Below are 18345 nucleotides of genomic sequence, written 5' to 3' on the forward strand. Positions count from 1 at the left end.
GTTCAGTGAAAAAGAAAACAAGTGATTTCCTTACTTTGATAAACTGCATATTAAATTATTTGTTTAGAAAATGTTGTAGTATAGCATAATTTGAGGGTTACAGATGCGTAAAAACTCTCCAGAAGTGAACTGTAGTGCCGTGGGGTCCAGCGATGGTCTGCTCTTGAATCCAGGCTGACACAAGAAGGCTGCCTTGATGTGAGGACTGAATGATGTGAGGACTGAAACTTGCTGGGGAGAGAAGGGCACTTTCTGTCTTCTGGTCTTTGATCTCTAGGTGGCACTTGAGGTATGCCTTCAGCGTTTTCACCTCATAGCATGTCAGATTTAAGAGGAAAATGCAAGGTAATCTAACAATGGTTCTTGCTGACTCATTTGGGTTTGGGGCATCTTTTACTGTAGATAGTGAGAATGGTTTCTGCTGAGCTGTTTTGTTGCAGGTATGAACTATGTGATGATACTACCGTCTAGTATGTACTACCATCAGTAGTCTAATACTGTTCAAACGATATTCCTGTAATACTTTCTATTCTGATGTAGCTATGGATCGTTGTTATATCTAACTGATAGGCATGTAAGTCACATTTTTTTATATAGATCCAAAAGCTGGGCAGTCCATGTGATTGGATAGGCATACAAAGTTCTCACAGAAGTGCTATCATCTTAAATATGTTTTTTCTATCTTCCTTTAGCATTAAGATTAAAATAATACATAATTGTATTAGCCTTTTTTAAAACTGTAGGCTTTTTTTTTGAGGAATCATTTTCAGGTAAGATATAAGGACTTTTACGATTGACAAATTTTCCACTTAAAATTTCTACTTAATTTACCCCAAAATGCCACAGTATTGAAACCTTTCCTCTTTAGCAGTGTTACAAATGTGCTAAACCTCCAGCAGGAGCAGCTGATAGTTTCAAATAAACAACTCTTGAAATGTTGTAGCTGCAAGCTGCTTTTCTGCCCTACAGGATTTCCAGTTTTTGTTGCTTGAAAGGCTTGTCAAGGCATGGAAGATGCCATTTCAGTTTTCTTCTTCTGGGCTCTGGGAACAACCTGAATGTCTTTCATCTTCACTCAGCCTTTCAGTGGGGTTTAGCAAATTTTAGGTTTACAGAATTCACCATGGATCTAGTTGTGCTTACCAATCACTTGAGTACCTCTCAAGTGACCCAGAACACAAGGCAGTGGTGTGATGCCAGGATGCTTGTGTTCTGCCCTCAGCATGTCCTTAATGTGTTAACAAGAAAATATTTTGGGCCTCTCAGCATTGTCACATTTGACAAGTGACAAATGTATCCAAGTGTTTCCCTCTGCACCCTAATAAATTGCCAAGATGCTTCCAGCCTTGGTGTGAAGGGGATATCAGGCTTTCATTTATATTTTGTAGTATTGTATGTCTCAAAAATGATAGTAATGCAAGATGCATTGAAAGGAATCATTGTAAATACTGAACAAATATGGGATTCTTTCAGATTTCCTTAGGAGTAAAGGAATAGTTTTGTTTAAACCTAGAGGTATGTTAGGACTTGAATCTGAAAGGAACATGGAAACTTTAGGTGAAGGCTTTTGTTAGTTGCTGAAAAGATTTCAGGAGCAGCTATCGGAGGTGTGAACATAGTTCAGGTGACGAGGGAATACTGTTTGGTGAATTCCTGACTGGGCTTATCTTCTGTTCAGCAGGCACTAACATGAGCCTGGACTGTGACAGCCAAGGAGGCCGCCTCGCACCCCGTGCTTTGAGGAAAGCTGACAGGAGAATGGGCTGGCGATGAGCCAGGCTCTCCATGCAGCTCTGCTGGGTTAGTCAGTCACACCTCTCGTCTAACAGCTGAAGCAGGAGCTTCAGACCATGTGTTAAACCACACAGGAGTGGCGGAGCTGATATGCTGAGCCTACACGTAGGCTCTCGTATGGGCTCCTGCCTGCCCGTGTGGGTTTGCTCTGTGGAGCACGGGCCTATGCACTGCCAGTGTTTGGTGGGTGGACAGCCCCCCCCCAGTGTCAGTTTTAAAGGGCTTCCCTGGCACTATTGTAGCTGATTACCTCCAGGTAAATTTTTAATATACTTTTTGTCACTGGGGGATTAAAAAACTTCCTAGTTGTTTTGAGTGCCTTCATCCTGAGGTTTTGGTGTGTGCCTTGTACATCGTGCAGAACAACTGCAGTGTTTCTCTCAGTGTTTCTTAGTTGAAAAGATGCAGGAGAAACTTCTTCCAAGTTTAGCTACACAAAATCAAGCCTTTTCTGATGAAAGTTCAGCTTAATGTTATTCACAAGTGTCTATAACAAATTACCTACTGCTCCCATTTGTACTTGTGCACAACTTCATTAATAATGGCTGAGCCTCTTAGAGTTCCTGAAGTGACCGAAGTCGTTGAAGCCTACAGTAAGCCAGCTGGATCCAGGCCATGTGCAGAAAGACCTACCTGTTTTTTTTTCTTGTTCCTGCACTGCAGTGGTGCCTTGGGTAGTTCTCTAACTGTGCAAGTGTCATGACAGCAGCATTTGTGTTCTGGCCTCTTGACGCAGCTCCAGCAAACGTTGAAGCACCGGTGGAAACAAGTGTTACAGCTGCTAGGTGTAGTCAGCTGAAGAGAAGGCAACCTCTGACCTTCTGATCTTGCACCATTTCAGGTTTGAATGTTTCAGAAGATAAGCTTAAAATTGGATGTTGATGGCTGTTTTATTTAAAAAAAAAAAAAGTCTGCAATAGCTATCACTTATTTTCACTGTAAATTGTTTTATTAGGTAGTTATAGCCATTGTTGGTTTGTGTCAGTATTAGTGAAGACTGCTCTAAAAAGCAGCATGGTTTTCCTGGCCAATGCAAGGATTGACGGCCTGCATTTTTGTCACCAAGTTCATAGTACCACCAGGGGCCTGATAAAAAATTTTATTAAGAAAAACCACTTTTATACTGGCCATTATAGAAGGAATACCGCTTTATAAATAGAGCTGATATTGGCTTTTGCTTTTAGACATGTCAGTTCTTACCCTGATGAGAAGTTGACTTGACAACTCCATGAAAACAGCTCCATGAAATAACGGCATTTATTTTTCTCCAGTACTTAATCTAAAGATGTCTTCTACTGTTGCCTTTTTTCTTCTGACATCATTGAAAAAGGTGTTGTATTGCTAGATTTCTCTAAGTGTTATTTTTTAGAAGTCATTTGGCAGGTGACTTGTGCTGTACGCAGTACAGCTGAGGTCTGCGTCACCGTAGCTTTGCCAAGTGAGCTGCTGACCTCCGGGAAGGTTTTCCTGCCACTGCCTGCCATCAGACACACCGCCTTGCTGCTGGATGTGGGGCTGTCCCTCCCATCACTGACCCAGCATTTTTTGGTGCTCCTTTGGTTAAGTTTCTGACAGCAAAGTGTGAAGACCAGGTAATCTAATGATACAATTAAGCTCTTTTTTTTTACTAGTGTAATTGCTTTTAATGTAATACAGGAAATTTGTCAGGGAAACAAACCCTAATGCTGAAAGCATGCTTTCTGAAGAATCTCTATGGTGCTACTGACACTGATTTTCTTTCTTTTTTAAATCAATCTCCATCTGCATGTGAAGAATCCTATGAACTTTGTGGAGTCACCCAAAATAAAGCAGGTGACCTTTTGGCATCACCACCACTGAAGCTTACTCCTCAAACCATAACACAGGCTTCTTTATCTCTTTTGGGACGATCTCTTATTCCTGAACTAAGATCTCCAAAGGGCATAGCCTAACACAGTTCTCGTCTGGCTTCATTTTAATGATGCTCCAGCAGCTGGGCTCTGCCCTTGCCCGGTCTCTCTTTGCTGCATGCCCTGCAGTGAGCCCAGCTGAGAGCATCCTGCTTGTACCTGGCTGCTGGGTGAGCCCTTTGTACCAACTGGTCCTGGCAGCAGAAGGGGGCTCTGCTTTCCTGGGGGCCCAGGTGGTGCTGTGTGGCTCTGCCCTTGCTGCTCTTGCTCCTCTTCACCCTCCTTCAGCTGCTGGTGCTCGTGGCTGCTGCAGTTCGGTGCTGGGAGACCTCAAAGCCTTGAAACCCTGTCCTTGGGAGCAAGCCTGCTGCTTGGATCCCAAGTTGGAAAGGAGGTGAAAACCAAAGCTGGGGAGAAGCTTCCACCCTCATCCCAAAGTGGTTTTGTTTTCCTAGAAAAGCTCCACGGCTTTTTGTTGCTAGACATAAAGCTTTTGTCTGAGCTTTGCATGAGTGCAGTTTGAGACAGCTGTGTTATTGCAAGGAGATGAGGCGTTGCACTTTCAACAGTCAGGATCCATTATAAAAAATAATAATAATGGATTGTTTCCTTCGCTGTGGAGTGCCCCAGGCCCCTGCTGGGAGAGGCTTTGTTGTGCTGGGCGTTGGTCTGGTGCAGAGGAACGAGCAGCCCCGAGGACTTGCTGTAAGTGGCCTCAATCCATGCATAATGTGAAAGTAGTGGGGATCCCCCCGAAGCTTGTTGGATAAACTGAACTCTTCTGCAAGTACAGTGTTCGCACTTCAGTGGGGAACCGGCAACTGCTTCTCCTAAAAAGAGTGGATCTCTGCAGCACGGCCTGTTTGATTCAGTTCTGGAGGTGAAGCAGTGCTTAAAAAGAAAAAAAAAATCCTTTAGTGCTTCTCTATCTCCTGTGGACAGTCAGTGACTGGCCACTGGTTCTTCGAGGCACCTGCCCAGCGCCTGTGAGGCTCTGGTGACCTTGGTGGGGCCGCGTCTCCAGAAGGAAGGGTGGAAAACAGCCCTTGCCGATAAGAACAGAAAGCTTTATTTTTCTAGCCTGGAAGATAAAGAAATGATGCATCAAAGGAGGCAAAAAGCTGAGAAATTAGGAACTACAAATAGGTCTCTGTTAGAGCTGGACAGTGGCAACCTCCTCGGCCTCCTGTGAGGACAACAATCGGCACAGCCATGGCGCCGCTTCCTGCCATCGCCCTCCAGGAGCCAGGCAGAAGTGGCAGAGCTGATGAAGAAAGCCTTTGTGAGAGCTGCTGCTGCTCCTGCAGCAAAGTCTGTGCTCGTCCCTGAAGAGGAGGACACCCCACGGCCTTGCCCCTGAGGCTGTGGAGACTGCCCGCTCCTCCTCGAGCGTGGCCGCAGCAGCTTCTCAGCAGCGAAGCTGTGAGGGGGGGTTTAGCAGCAGCAGGCCCCGGCCTTTGCTTCTGTGAGCCCAGTGAGTAAATTCGAGCTGGAAACGATTGCAAAATCTGAATTTTGGGAACAAAAGGCCAGACTGCTTCTAGACCCTGAGGTTGTTTCTCAGGGCTTGTACGTGTTTCCCTCCCCTTCCACCTCTGGCCCAGCCGAGGGAGCGGGGCTTTCCCGGCCCCCCACAGCATCCTCCTTTCATCTCCTCTCTGCTGTGAAATCAGCCACAGGGGGAAATGGGGATTCCCGGGTTGATGGCTTCCCTCAGGAAAGCTGCCACAGCTGAAATCCTGCACTTCGGCTGCCTGTACAGTTGCCAGACCCATCTAGTGCATGGTTCACTTTGCTCTCGCAGGAGTACACAAAGGGCTTTTATGGATGCTGAATTATGTAAACACGGGTTTGATTCTCTTTGTCTGTTCCAGGGTGGAAACATCAATAGAAGAGCCAGGGGACTCCGAAGCCAAGTGTAAGTGCTGTCATGTCACCAGCCGGTGTGTAAGGATGAAGAGCGGCTCTCCTTTACTCGGCCTCCCTGCCCTATCTCCTTGGACAGCCGGGGCTGGCTCTGGCTGACGAAATCCTTACTCATCCTGGCCAGCGGCAGCAGTACGAGCACAAATCTGCCTTGCGGACCAGCAGGCAGCAGTGCTGCTCTTCGGGGGGAAAGGAAAACGAACAGTTTGTTTCTTAATGTAAAGTACAGCCCTCTATGCTCGTTGGTTAATAAATATTTGGCAGGAACAGAATTGTAAACCAGATGTCTAAGAGGGAGAATTAAGTGCAGGGATTGTTCCTTCCCTTGGCGCTTCCTGCAGGAAGATCTGCGCAGTCGGGCTGCCCGCAAGCAGCGGCTCTAGCTGCGGGCATGTGCACACACCCTGCGCTGTTTCCCTATCACTGCCCTTTCTCTTGTCCCATTCACTGGTGTGAATTTTCCAGAGCAGCTGTTTTTACTGTAGCAACTGTTAAACTAGTAGGGGAGGGATGTGGGCAAAAGGATGGGGTGCTAGTGCATTATTTGCTGCTCTGGAGCCAGACCGTGACTTGGGGCCCTGTCCCTAGGGAAGATCTCTGCAAGCAGGACCTGGCGGATGGTGGTGTTGCTCCATCAGTTTTACCCTCCTGCACCTGCAGCAGATGTTAAAATGGTCTGCATCTCTCGGATGCCTCAGGTTAGAGCAACACTACCACCCCATGGCCACCTGCTTCAGCAGGGTTTTCTACTGCACAAGCGTGGCACATGGGCACTGTGTCCATTAAAACCCCCCTTTGCGGAGGAAACACAGCGCTCGGGCACCGGTGCCTGCATCCCACCTGCGAGCGCTGCACCAGCATCAAAGCTGGGCATGGAAAGCAGGTGCTGGGCCAGGTGCCCTGCAGCAAGGGGAAAACGCGGTGATTCCCGCCTGGATTTCCCTCACTTCAGATCTCTGCTCCAAGTATTGATTTTCTGGGCCCTGTGCTATCAGTAGTATCAAAGTCTGTGATAAAACACTAAAAACCAGGGGCAGAGGGATAAGAGAAAGCGCAGAGTTGCTCGCGTGTTATTCAAAATGTTTTAATGTACATGCTGTATCCACATGAAAGGGGAAAAACATCTTACAGAGATGAAAGACAACGAAGGACGTGATTTTATAATGCCAAAAGCTATACATTTCAAAGTGACTGAAGTCAGTAGCAGTAAAAGATCTTTTTGTGGCATGTGTTAACCGGTCCAAGAGGCAAGGAAAAGGGAAGAGCAGCTATGCTCTACCTGATGGCTCAAGCTGTTGGACCCATCAGGTAGACAAGCACTATTGTTTTTGGGGGGGGGGGTGGCTTTAACAGGTATAAATTTGGCCTAAGTAGTACTTGGAGTGGTTCTATTTGTGCATCTCCAGCAGGCTGGAGCAGCTGCAGTATGGTGGGTGGATAGTGAGGTTTCTACAGAGAATTGGCTTATGTAGAATATGACAACAAATACGGAGCCCCTCTGGAGCAGCAGGCAGCAGTAGTTATGGGAGGTGCAGTCCCCACCTCTGTTATGAAGCGGGAGGTGCAGGTTCAGAGCCCGCATCCCCCCCCTCCTGTGCTGTAAGCGGTGTGTGACCACCCAGCCCCACCTCTGGGCAGGTGGGCATGGGACCCCTGCAAAAGCAGCCTCTCCTGGCCCCCACGCTTGTCGCCAGCCCTGGGAGAAACTGAGGACAAGGCTCTGATCAAGGACCAAGGCTCCGGCTGCTGCTGTCCGCACACAGCTCTCAGTTGTAGTCAGTGGAAATCTGGATCCAGGGGTTAAGCCCAGCTGTACTGAGATCTGTCCGGCTTCTGGACTGACAACAACACTTCACCATCACCGTCCCTGGGGGTGTTCAAGAAAAGGTTGGACGTGGTGCTGGGGGACGTGGTTTAGTGGGTGACATTGGTGGTAGGGGGATGGTTGGACCCCCCCATCTTGGAGGTTTTTTCCAACCTTAATGATTCTGTGATTATTACTATTCAGCCAAGCCACGTGTGGCTGTCTGGCTATAACGCTGTAAGCCAGGCGGCACAGCAGCCCTGCACCAGCCGGTCAGCCGCGCTAAGCAGGCTGGAAGGCGCCTGGCCCCGTGCTGCCCAGGTGAAGCCGCTGTGCCTGGTACAGCTCTGCTCGGGCAGGTGAGGCTGGCCCAGGGTGGAGATGGGGACAGAGGATGGCCGGGTTTCTCTGCCTTCAAACAGCATGGGTGAACCTCCTCCTGCTCGAGAAACGGAGCTTGTAACGTTGCAGCCAGCTCTCACCGATGTTAGTTGGCACTGTGTATCTTCCACCGTTTCCAGCCTCAATTAAGTGAGTGAATGGTTAATTTGATGGCAGGAAGATTGGACGTTAACGTATGTGCTCTTGCCAGCAGACTGCTGGCCCGCAGCTACCCTCTGTGAAGCCTCAGGACAAGGCAGAGAGGCCGAGCTCTGCTCTCCAAAGCGCCCCTCGGCTGCCACTGGTCGCGCCACAGCCTGGTTTCACCAGCGGGTCCCTGCAAAGCTAGCCCTGTGCTGGGGACAACTTGCAGCCCTTGCTCAAGTCCAGGAGCCTTCGCCTGGTGGCCCCTGTGCCAGTACTGCAAGCCAAGCCCCGCTCCCTACTTGCTGGCAGATTTTTCTCTCACCAGGCTCAAAACTGTTCACAGGAGGGGAAAAGTTGCTTGCCCTGAGACAAGCATTTACTCAGCTAAATCCAGAGGGAGAATATTAGAGAAATCTCTTCAGAAGCCTGGAAAGAAACTGGAAGCAGTGGGGCTAGAAGGGGAGGGTGGAGGAGGTGACCCCCTGAGGCCACAGTTTGACAAAGCGAGGAACCATCTCAGTGCTGTGCTGCCCTGGATGTGACAACAGGCTGAGCGGGCCCGGCCTGGGCACTCACCTCAGAGCCAGGCCCTGGCAGTCACCAGGAGGTGACCACCCTCCGTCTGGCAGGAAAGCAACCAGCACAGTCAGGCTCCTATCCACAGGACCCAAGTAAAATTTGAGAGCAGACGTGGCCTTCGTTTTCCCTAACCAGTGGAAATGTGGTAGTGTGACAGCTACACAGGAGAAAAGCTGACACTGAACAGCAGAGAAAGGTGGTGTAGGAATCATTAAATGAAATAAAAAGGAAGAAAACACAGGTCTAATAGCTGGAAAGACTGCAACGAAGGACTTGTCCCCCCCGAAGCCTGTGGGGAGAGAAGGCTGGCTGGCAGACAGGGACAGCCCGTCCTGCTGGCCCTCATAGTTTCCTAGTAGAGATCCTCCTGGACTGACCACTCACCACCCACTAGACCGTACGTACAGGAGCTGCACGCACCAAGACCCTCTTCTCTCTTCCCAGGTTTAGTGAAGCTGTGTTGCCACAGACATCTTCCACCAGCGAGCTTCTGGGGACTCCCTTCCAAGTGCGCAGTGACCCTGCCAGCACGATCCTTCCTGCGGGTCCCAGCTCAGGAGGAAAGACTCAGACACGAGCATCCGGATGCGTGGCCGTGCCATACGCACATGGGGCTTCACTGCACAGGCCAGGTGCCAGCTTCTCCTGAGCTGTAGTCCTACAGTTTGTGCAGACTGCTTCACTGTGAAAGAAGAGATTTTGAGAAGCCCACCTGTGCATCCACGCATTTAATAGGCTAGCAAGGTAGAGCATGTACCCTACAAATATTGTTAAGCCCTTTAAAAAACAATCCCTCTAAGTTTAAGCACAATGCCTTCGTAACACAACATGTACATGAAGAGACGATGTGTCAAGGTGTACACATGCCGTACACAGAAGACGTTCTGAGCATGACCTGTAAGAAACCCACTCCCAGTACCAAAAAGTACCCAAATGACAGACCAGAATCCCCCCCTATGAAGAAGATGACAATATCCTATTTACAAGAAAATACCGCTTCAGTTAAAAATGCTAAAAACCGTTCTCTTGAGTCCATATAAAAATAATCATGGCTATGTATGCACACACGTATTTATGTACATTTATGGCTTTCACAGGTTTCAAACTTCTCCATTAAGTAAGGAAATATGAATACTCCATCAGTTATTTTTCTGCTCCTCAGGCTTTTCAGCCTCTGCTTCTCCAACTGATAAGGTGCCGCTGCCGTATTTTTTCACTCTGGTTTCTACTCTGGCAAGTCTCTGCTTCACTTTTTGTTGAGAAGAGCTGTATTCTGCCAAGAGCCTAGCAAACCTAGTCTGCAGCGTGTCCAGAGCTGTTTCAAGTCTTTCTACTTTTTTTTCCAAGTCTTTTGGGTCAGCTCCTGCTTTTGCTGCTTCCTCATCTATTAAATTGTCTTTCATGAGAATTTGTCGCCCTTTCTCTTCCAAAGCCTTTTTGGCTTCTGGATATTCTGTGAGAGCCTCCATTAAATCATCTTTAGACAAGCAGAACAAATCAGAATAACCAATACTCCTTATGTTGGCTGTCCTCCTGTTGCCAGATTTGCTACCTTTGATGTTCAGGATGCTGATTTCACCAAAGTAGCTGCCATCGCTTAGGACTACGAATTGGGTTATGCCATCATCTGCCACCACAGCCAACTTTCCCTCTTTAATAATGTACATTTCTCTCCCAATATCTCCCTTTTTGCAAATGTAGTCCCCAGGACTGAAGACCGTAGGTTTCAGTTTCAGCACCAGCTCAATGAGAAGTCCAGCTTCACAGTCCTGGAATATGCGCACTTTCTTCAGCGTGTCCAAGTGGACATTGATGGCAATTTCAGCCTTCAACTTGTCAGGCAGATTTTTGAGGACCTCCTTCTCATCCACCGTTTTCTTGTTGGTCCAGAGGTAATCAAACCACTTAATAACCCTGGCTTCCAAGTCCTTAGTCACTTTTCGGAAGTGCATGTACTGCTTAATAGAATCGACTTTGGCCTGGAACTCTGCCCTGGAGGCATTCATGTTGGAAATCATGGAGCCCACGTTACCGACAATGGTAGCGAAGATCAGCACGCCCACCAGGAAGTCGATGACCACAAAGAGATACTCTTCGTCCTTCACCGGGGGCGGTGTTTCTCCAATGGTGGTCAGCGTGAGCGTTGACCAGTACAGGCTGTAAATGTACTTCCTGGACAGGCGCCCGTACTCCGGAATGGACACGTTGGGGTAGACCCACGAGTCGGTTCCAAAGCCGATGAGCTTCGAAATGGCGAAGTATATGCACGCGTTCCAGTGGATGATGATAAGGATGTACAAGACAAGATTTCCAATGCGAAACATGTTTGGATAATTTGTCCGGGTTTCTGTGCGGTCAAAAAACTCAAACAGTCGGGAAATCCTCAGCAAGCGGTTAAATCGCAGCTCGGGGTAGTTCAAACCAAGCTTCAGGTATGCCAGGTCTGTTGGCAGAAGAGACACCACATCCAGTTTGAACTGCACAGTTTTGGTATAATGGTCTCGCAATTTCTTTTCATCTTGAACTAGCAAGCCTTGTTCAAGGAAGCCTTTAAAGAATAAACAAATATATATATGTTTTACTTGTTAGAATAGAAGGGCAGTTCAGAATTACCACAAACGGTACCGAGTGACCTACGTTTCAGATACCTGAAAACATTAAAACTCGTACTGCTACTCATACTGACACAAATAGACTGTGAGATCATTAAATGAAAAACACTTCACTGTAAATTGAAATATTTCAATTAAGTTTCTAAACTGGTAAATAACAATGTAGAGCATTGACTCCATTACACCACAGTGCTCCCCGCAGCTTTCTGCTCTGTTCTGGGACAGCTGACTCTTTGTCGTTTAGCTATCTTTGCAAAAAGAACAGGGAAATTTGTATGCCTAATTTTTCACGAATCGTTGGCATGACAAATAACCGAAGCTAAGTATGCATTGAAGCAATTGTGTATAAAATCAGAGTTGAATATTTTTAAATAAATACCAAGAATAAGTAGGTTTAATGGATTACCAGAAACTTTTTCAGAACAATATAAATACCCCTGAGATCATGAAATCCATTTTTTCCCCCGAGCCAGGCTTTTTCTCTTGTACCCACTGTTAAAGCTGACAGGAGTTTCTTTTTCATTCGGAGAAAATGGTTTGCTTTTCTTTGTGAGCTTCCAGAGAGAGAGCTACTAAGCAGAATTCTGTACATTAGTGTTTTTTCATTCAAAAGATTTTGGAGTGTATTAGATTTTAAGAGTTATGAGAAGACTTAAACCGCATCTGTGTGAGACTACTCAGACAGGCTGCCTGAGCAGTACAGCTGCAGTGCTGGTTTTTACCTCAGAAAGCTCAAGGCATTAAATATATTCCACGGGTGAAGTTATTCACTGCAAAACACTCGCTGCAATGACAAGTGGAGATGCTCAAGTGCCTGTGCAGTAGGCAAGGCAGGAGGGAAAGTGCACTGAGCAAAAAGCAAAACATTCCCTGTTTATCAGGGATTATCACATTTTGCTAATCTTTTGGCAATCTACAAGCAGCGACTTTCGCAGAGAAACATCTGCTGAGGAAGAGCAAGCTGCACAGCAGCTGTACAGCATCGCTGTATTTCTGGAGTGTCTCCAGATCTGTACGTCTGCCTCGTGTATGTGTGGATCAGTCTTCACGTGTCTGTAAATTGATGGTGAGTATAAAGGGAAACAGTTCTTTCGCCATGGATGTGTTACCTCCCAGGAAACTACTGAAAGAGCTGGTCAAATGTGCCCTTATTAACAGTACCTAAGCAGAAAATCAGGCCAACTGCGTTTCCGACTCACCATTATAAAAACTACCATTGAAAACACCTTCCTCCTGAAAGGAGATAACAGCTCCTTTGCTCTTTTTTGTCCCCTCACAGACCTGGATTCCTGCAGGAAAACCTTCTGAAAGCATCAAAACACGGTGTATGCTAGTTTTGACCAGCTGCTGAGAGGTGAGTGCTTTCTGCCTCACAGTACACTGTCACCAGGTAGGTGAAATACGGTAAAACTGCTCCTGCAGCCGCCCCACAGAGAGGCTGCCATGGATCACGGTAGCTGTGGGGCTGCCCAAATCCTGGTTTGAAGTCACCCCTACCCTTAGGCAGCCAGGAGCCACACTCTTCCCCAAACCAGCACCTTTGTCCCCAGGGCAGGTGGACCTTGCAGAGTCAGCGGAGAAGGCAGCAGGTGCAGGCAGAGCCAGGAGGGGTTGTTAAGTGAGTTGTCGAAGATTTCAGCACCTCAAAGAACTGACTCCCGCATTTGAGTGCCTGAAACTGCAGCACACACCTGCACCAAAGCGTTCAGACCTCTGAGGCATTTCTGCAGCTCCAACCCAGGCCTGCGGAGCCAACCTTCTCACCACGCTTTGGCAGCCATGCAGTCATCATCAGGACAGACCACGGAATTTTTGTAACTTGTATTGCCCGATTTCTGCTCCAGTAATTCCCTTCACAGTAACAGATAAAGCTGCAGAAGAGGAACTCGGAGGACAGAGTTGGCTTTTTAACAGACGTTGGCTTATACAAAGTTGAAGCCCACCTACCCCCCAAAATGAGAGTCTCGAGATTTAGGCCGCTATCTGAAACAGACTTTTCTGTTGAATGAGGTATTTGCTAGGTTTAAGAATTTAGCTTGCTGCAATGGGTTGTGTGTCTCCCAAAGTGACAGCATTTTTAGCTTGTCTTGTAATTATGTTTACAGCTTGTCACAAGCCGTAATTACTGTCAAGCTGTCAGCATTATTCAAAAAAAAAAAAAAAAAGAATAAGTAAAAATCAAAAAGATTTCAGAAGAACTCTCGTTTTTATAATGATCTGTGCAGTTCTGAACCTTTTCAAGGCGCATTTGGGTCTGTGGCTGTACCGGTAAACAGAATGAGCCAGGACACATTTTCTGTCCCTGAGAGCAGCTACCATGACAGCTTCTATTCCTACACTGAAATTCTCCCAGCCCCCTCCAGACATAATACCACAAACAACTCCCAGCTCTGCTGTACCCCTAGCTGTGCCCAGATACTGCTTGAGGGAGTGCTAGCTGGAATAGATCAAATTGCATCAAGGACTACTCTAGCAATTTAATGGTATGGATCAGTGCGTGTCATTGTTAGGCCTATACCATGACCTTGTTTAGTTTAAAACAGATGCTGCCTTTAAGGCTAGAATCAGTATCAGTTGGGCACACTCTATTGTGAGATCTCAGCCTGTCTAGACTACAGAAACAGGGAGAAGAAGCTGAAGAGAAACACACCATTAAAGATATGGCAGGGTCCTCACAAATCCTTCAGCATCACAGTTCCTTCAGGACTGCAGAAGAGGTGCCTGGGCTAACCCCACACCACCACCTTGCCGGATCAGCCATATCCTACACACAGCCAGGACCTCTCAGAGCCTACAGCTGCCAGCCGAGCAGTGCTACTGTTGTCTAGCAGAGGGCTGCAGACTGGAGCCCAAGGAAGGTGCCAGGTCTTGCACTTAAACTCAATTGTCACTTCTGAGCAGGCTGCTGCACAGCTTGGCTAAGAAATCAGTACTTGTGGGATACAGCTGGCTTCTTGCTCAATAATATGCATGAACAATATATCATGCACAGAGCGGTAGCAGCATTGGAAGTGCCTTATTCTTCCCTTCTCCACACAGCCTGTTAGTGTAGCTTTGGAGAACGCTATTCAGTCAGCATGTGGCATGCCTACTAAGCACTGATAGGACTGAATTTGGAGACAAGTGAAATTCAGGTGTTGGTAAGTCCAGCCTGAAAACAATCCACGACACTTCATCTTCCCAAAGCCTCCATTGCTGGACTCTGCTCAAGACAGGACATTACACTGCTCAGATCTCACAAGGGAATTTGTTTCTAGCTTTTACATCCACATTTCTTCTGAAAACACTGCAAAACCACAACCACAGAAGGACTCACCTGTCCTGAATCTAACAAACATGTCAAAAACGTAGATTACATCAGAGCAATAGTCCAAGAACAGCCATACTTTAATATGGTCAATTTGTAGCTCATCAAAGCAGGCCCTAAAGAAAGAAAGAAAAAAGATGCAAAAAACATTACACCAACTATATAGGCAGAGTGTGTTCTAACAGCATGTTAGTGCACGTTACTGGCACTGAGCAAGTTAAGGGCAGCTTATCTTCATGCCTAGACATCTGTACACTGAAGCTATGTCTAAATGGACACTAGGATCTTCCAGAATTCAAAGTCCAGGAGCAGAACTCAATCACATACTTGCCACACATGCAGATACGGAGGGATACACATATCCCTACATATAAACATGCAGCAGATTTCATGTGAGAGATCCCCAGGCATCCCAGTCTCACTTCGATACACATCTTAATTAAGATGACTCCCAAATAAAAGATTTGCTTCTGAGTGGTAAACTATCTCCACCTCTCCCTGCCATTGGGCACAACGTGAACCATTTCCATAGCACTCCCTTAGTTTGACTCCAGTTGTTTTTTCACATTTTAAAAGGGAAAAATCTCGAATAAAATCCTCCTGCCCTTCAAGCACCTATAGATACCTCATGTTAATTTAAGAGGACCCTTCATTGCCCACACCTTCATTACTGTTGCTTACTGGAGGATCAGCACGGGTTACCGTGCCAGTGGCCAAGGCACATCACCGCATCTAGCCAGTAGGTGGCACGCAAAGGCCACAGCCAGCGCTCGTTGCAATTTACATTTTTTTTTTTTTTTAAGGCAGATGAAAAGAAACACTGGCCATATACTCACAGTGAACTGTACGTGAACTGTAAATCTCCTACCCCAAAAAACTACAGGGAGGGAGGAGGAGGATGTATACAGGAAATGTAACGAGACTTTAAATTTGAAACTTAAAATTGTTATTGACTTCAATCCGTACCTGCACACTAGCATACACCAGTTATAGAACACAGGTGCTGCAATTATGGTCAGCCAGTTGTAGTACATATTGCTTGAAGGATCTATCACAAAGATCTCTTTTTTCTTCCTGGAAAGTAAATCACGTAGCTTTATAGTGGAAATGTACTGAAGCAGCCTTCTGGAACTCCCTCTTCCGGAGGCTGCTCATCTCATGATTAACTCACAGCTGCCTAAGAAGAGAAAGTATCCACACCAGCATCCCAGATGAGATACCAAGTACTAGCTTCATCCTGTCTGGCACACTCTATTTTTGCTTGACCCAGCTTTGGAAAAAATAAGTGAGAGTGGAAAGAAAAACAGCTATTCAAATTGCTGAAAATAACATCCTTTCTGCATACGACCCCCAGTAAAGACAAAATAAAACATTAAATCTTTCATATCATCATTCCAGCTAGAAGAATATGGCCCACTGCTAGAGGAACAGCCTTCCTGTGCAGATTAATTTTGATGGTTTTGGCAAATCCTTCTATTACAGAAATGACTGCATGAACACGCATTTCAACAAGTAAAACACAAATATACTCAGATACATGTTTACACAAGTAAGGCTCTGTGTGCACACACACAACACGCACGCACATACACGTACACCCCCCACACACACTGCGTGACCAGAACTAAAACATGTATTATGTAGTAAAAGCAAATTTCACACATTTGTAGCCCAGGCTCCCTTGGCCTCACCACAGAGCGATGCTAAATGAAGCACAGAGGCCTGGAACTTAGAGAAGTTTTAAAGAACAGCCTGGTGAAGTGGCACATGTACAGTATGCTCCAAAGTGCCTTTCTCCAGCAAGAAAAAGCTTGATATTCAATAGATTGCAAGTAGGCATATTGTAGATAATAAGAGGAAAAACATACTAGTGGATTGTCAGGTCCACAGCTGTAGAAGTTATTCCAATAGTGACAGGTGATAGCGTGATCGGTGAACTATATAATAGTGCAGGCAATGCTTGGATATGTATTAGTGTGACTTTTCCAAATCTCCAAGAATGAAAAAAATACATAAATGTCATGAGAATTTATTTCATATTTGTATATATGTCTGGCATTATACATGCTATCAGCTGAATGTACAGATTATAATGTTAGTAAAGGAAGCAGCTTTAATCTAAAAAGTATTTTCTTTGCCATCTTCTGGCACATTTGACCAATTTCTTCAACAACACTGGTCATCATCTCAAAACTGGTGACCACAAAATCGGGTCTTCGCATGATAGAGTGCACTACCTTTTAGACACTGAAACATTTATTACCTTTGCTGAAATGTTTTTAAATGTTTTAGGGTACCGTGAAGCTCAGGCTGTCATTATACAGTAACTGAAGCTGAGGAGAATTGAAGACAATCCTTAGACCAAAGGCTTTCAAATCAAATAAAGCTTTGATTAAAAAAGTCAAGATCTTGAGATTAATTAAATTCCATTTGGAAGCTATTCCTAACAACATGTCCTGATGCCTACATAGCACAACATGCCACCATATATATATATGTTAGATTCATATATTTCAAGTTTATATATTTATATAAAGTTTTTATATATATATAAACTTGAAATATATGAATCTAACATACTACTTAACTGTGAAGTCCACCGAAATGCATTTTATTCTTATCTGCTACCATTCTTATTTTGTATGACTGGTAATACTAAACAGTGTTGTGTTTGGATATGTTTTGGGGGAACAAAATAAGACCGGCATCCATTTCCATCAAAAGCATTCAAATGACCTCATTTTGTTGCAGAAATACAGTGGTACCTCCTAACCAGCAGGAGCAAACTTTAGTAATTCTAGTAAAGACCTGTAATGTGTTTTAAGTAATTGAATATGTTAGTCAGTGTAATAACTATACTTCTTAGTAAAAATGTAATATTCTACATGTAAAATTTTTGCTTTTCATCTGAAATAGACTTCTGGTGTGTCAGCTCTGAATCATTGCAGATATTCTGGAACCACAAAAAGCAGGTTTGCAAAGAAGGCTGCTATCCTAAAACGGCCCGATAGGAATAAAGTGATCTTGAACAGCAAACCAAATTGACCAGAGGCAGTCAAACTCCCTTTTACTGCTTATGACAGGTGTAAAGATAGGCACTAAAGACAAAAGTTTGTTGAGCACTTGCACCTTTTCAAAGGGGAAAATGCATTTAAGATTTGACAGGATAAAATTCTGCAGCCTACAGAACAATAATTGTAGTGCGAGTGTTACAATGAAATGCCATACCATGCTCTGGAGTGCAGGAGGTACGTTACAAGCACATTCTTTATACTTACTCTTCTTTTTTTTTGTCATCTTTTTTGTCATCTTTCTTTTCCTCTTTCTTTTCCTCCTTCTTTTCCTCTTTCTTTTCCTCTTTAACCTCTTTCTTTTCTTCCTTTTTGCTGTACAACATATTGTAAGTCTTATCAATAGTTTTCTAGCAGGTAGGGGAGAGGGTGGATGTTGAGGTACAGGAAGCTATTGATCTGGACTCTGGACAGAGTAGGACAGGATTTCTCAAAGGAACCATTCATCCAAATGGTATAAATGGTTTACAGGCTGAGGCCTTTCAAACCAACACAACCACATTACACAATCAGGTATCCAGCTGGCTGATTCTGTGCATTAGTCACCCATGCCTTCTTGACCTTTTCACACATTAATGTACCAGGTTGGTTTTAATTAAATGCTTCCAGTTCATTTCTTCCTTTAGAATTCAGGTATTTAGAAAGAAATCTATTTAATGATAATAGACCTTGAAATGGCTTAACAAACTGCCAATTTTCGCTGCATATCCAAAACCTCACAGTGACTTGTCTGAATCTTTAATGATGATTAAATGCACTGAGGCTGAATCTCTACTCACAGTTCTATAAAACCAACATAGCTATAATTAATTGATTACCTCTGGCTTCAACAATT

General features: G+C 45.4%; 1 protein-coding gene across 5 annotated transcripts in view; it reads right to left on the reverse strand.

Moving 5' to 3' along the window:
• Nucleotides 1–6942: 6942 nt before the first annotated feature.
• CNGA3 (cyclic nucleotide gated channel subunit alpha 3) overlaps nucleotides 6943–18345 on the reverse strand; it is a 35892-nt gene continuing 24489 nt past the window's right edge. For 3 of the 5 annotated variants that reach the window (XM_083832382.1, XM_083832383.1, XM_083832384.1), the window contains 4 exons: nucleotides 17718–17825; nucleotides 15406–15513; nucleotides 14449–14555; nucleotides 6943–11068 (listed from right to left, as the gene is read on the reverse strand). In XM_083832382.1, the coding sequence (XP_083688508.1) occupies nucleotides 9660–11068; nucleotides 14449–14555; nucleotides 15406–15513; nucleotides 17718–17825 (1732 nt within the window). In that variant the 3' untranslated portion in view covers nucleotides 6943–9659. The remainder of the gene's footprint in view (nucleotides 11069–14448; nucleotides 14556–15405; nucleotides 15514–17717; nucleotides 17826–18345) is intronic. The other 2 variants (XM_083832385.1, XM_083832386.1) reach the window with 2 other exon arrangements.

This window comes from Anser anser, assembly GCF_964211835.1.
Source record: "Anser anser genome assembly, chromosome: 1".
Taxonomy (NCBI): domain Eukaryota; kingdom Metazoa; phylum Chordata; class Aves; order Anseriformes; family Anatidae; genus Anser; species Anser anser.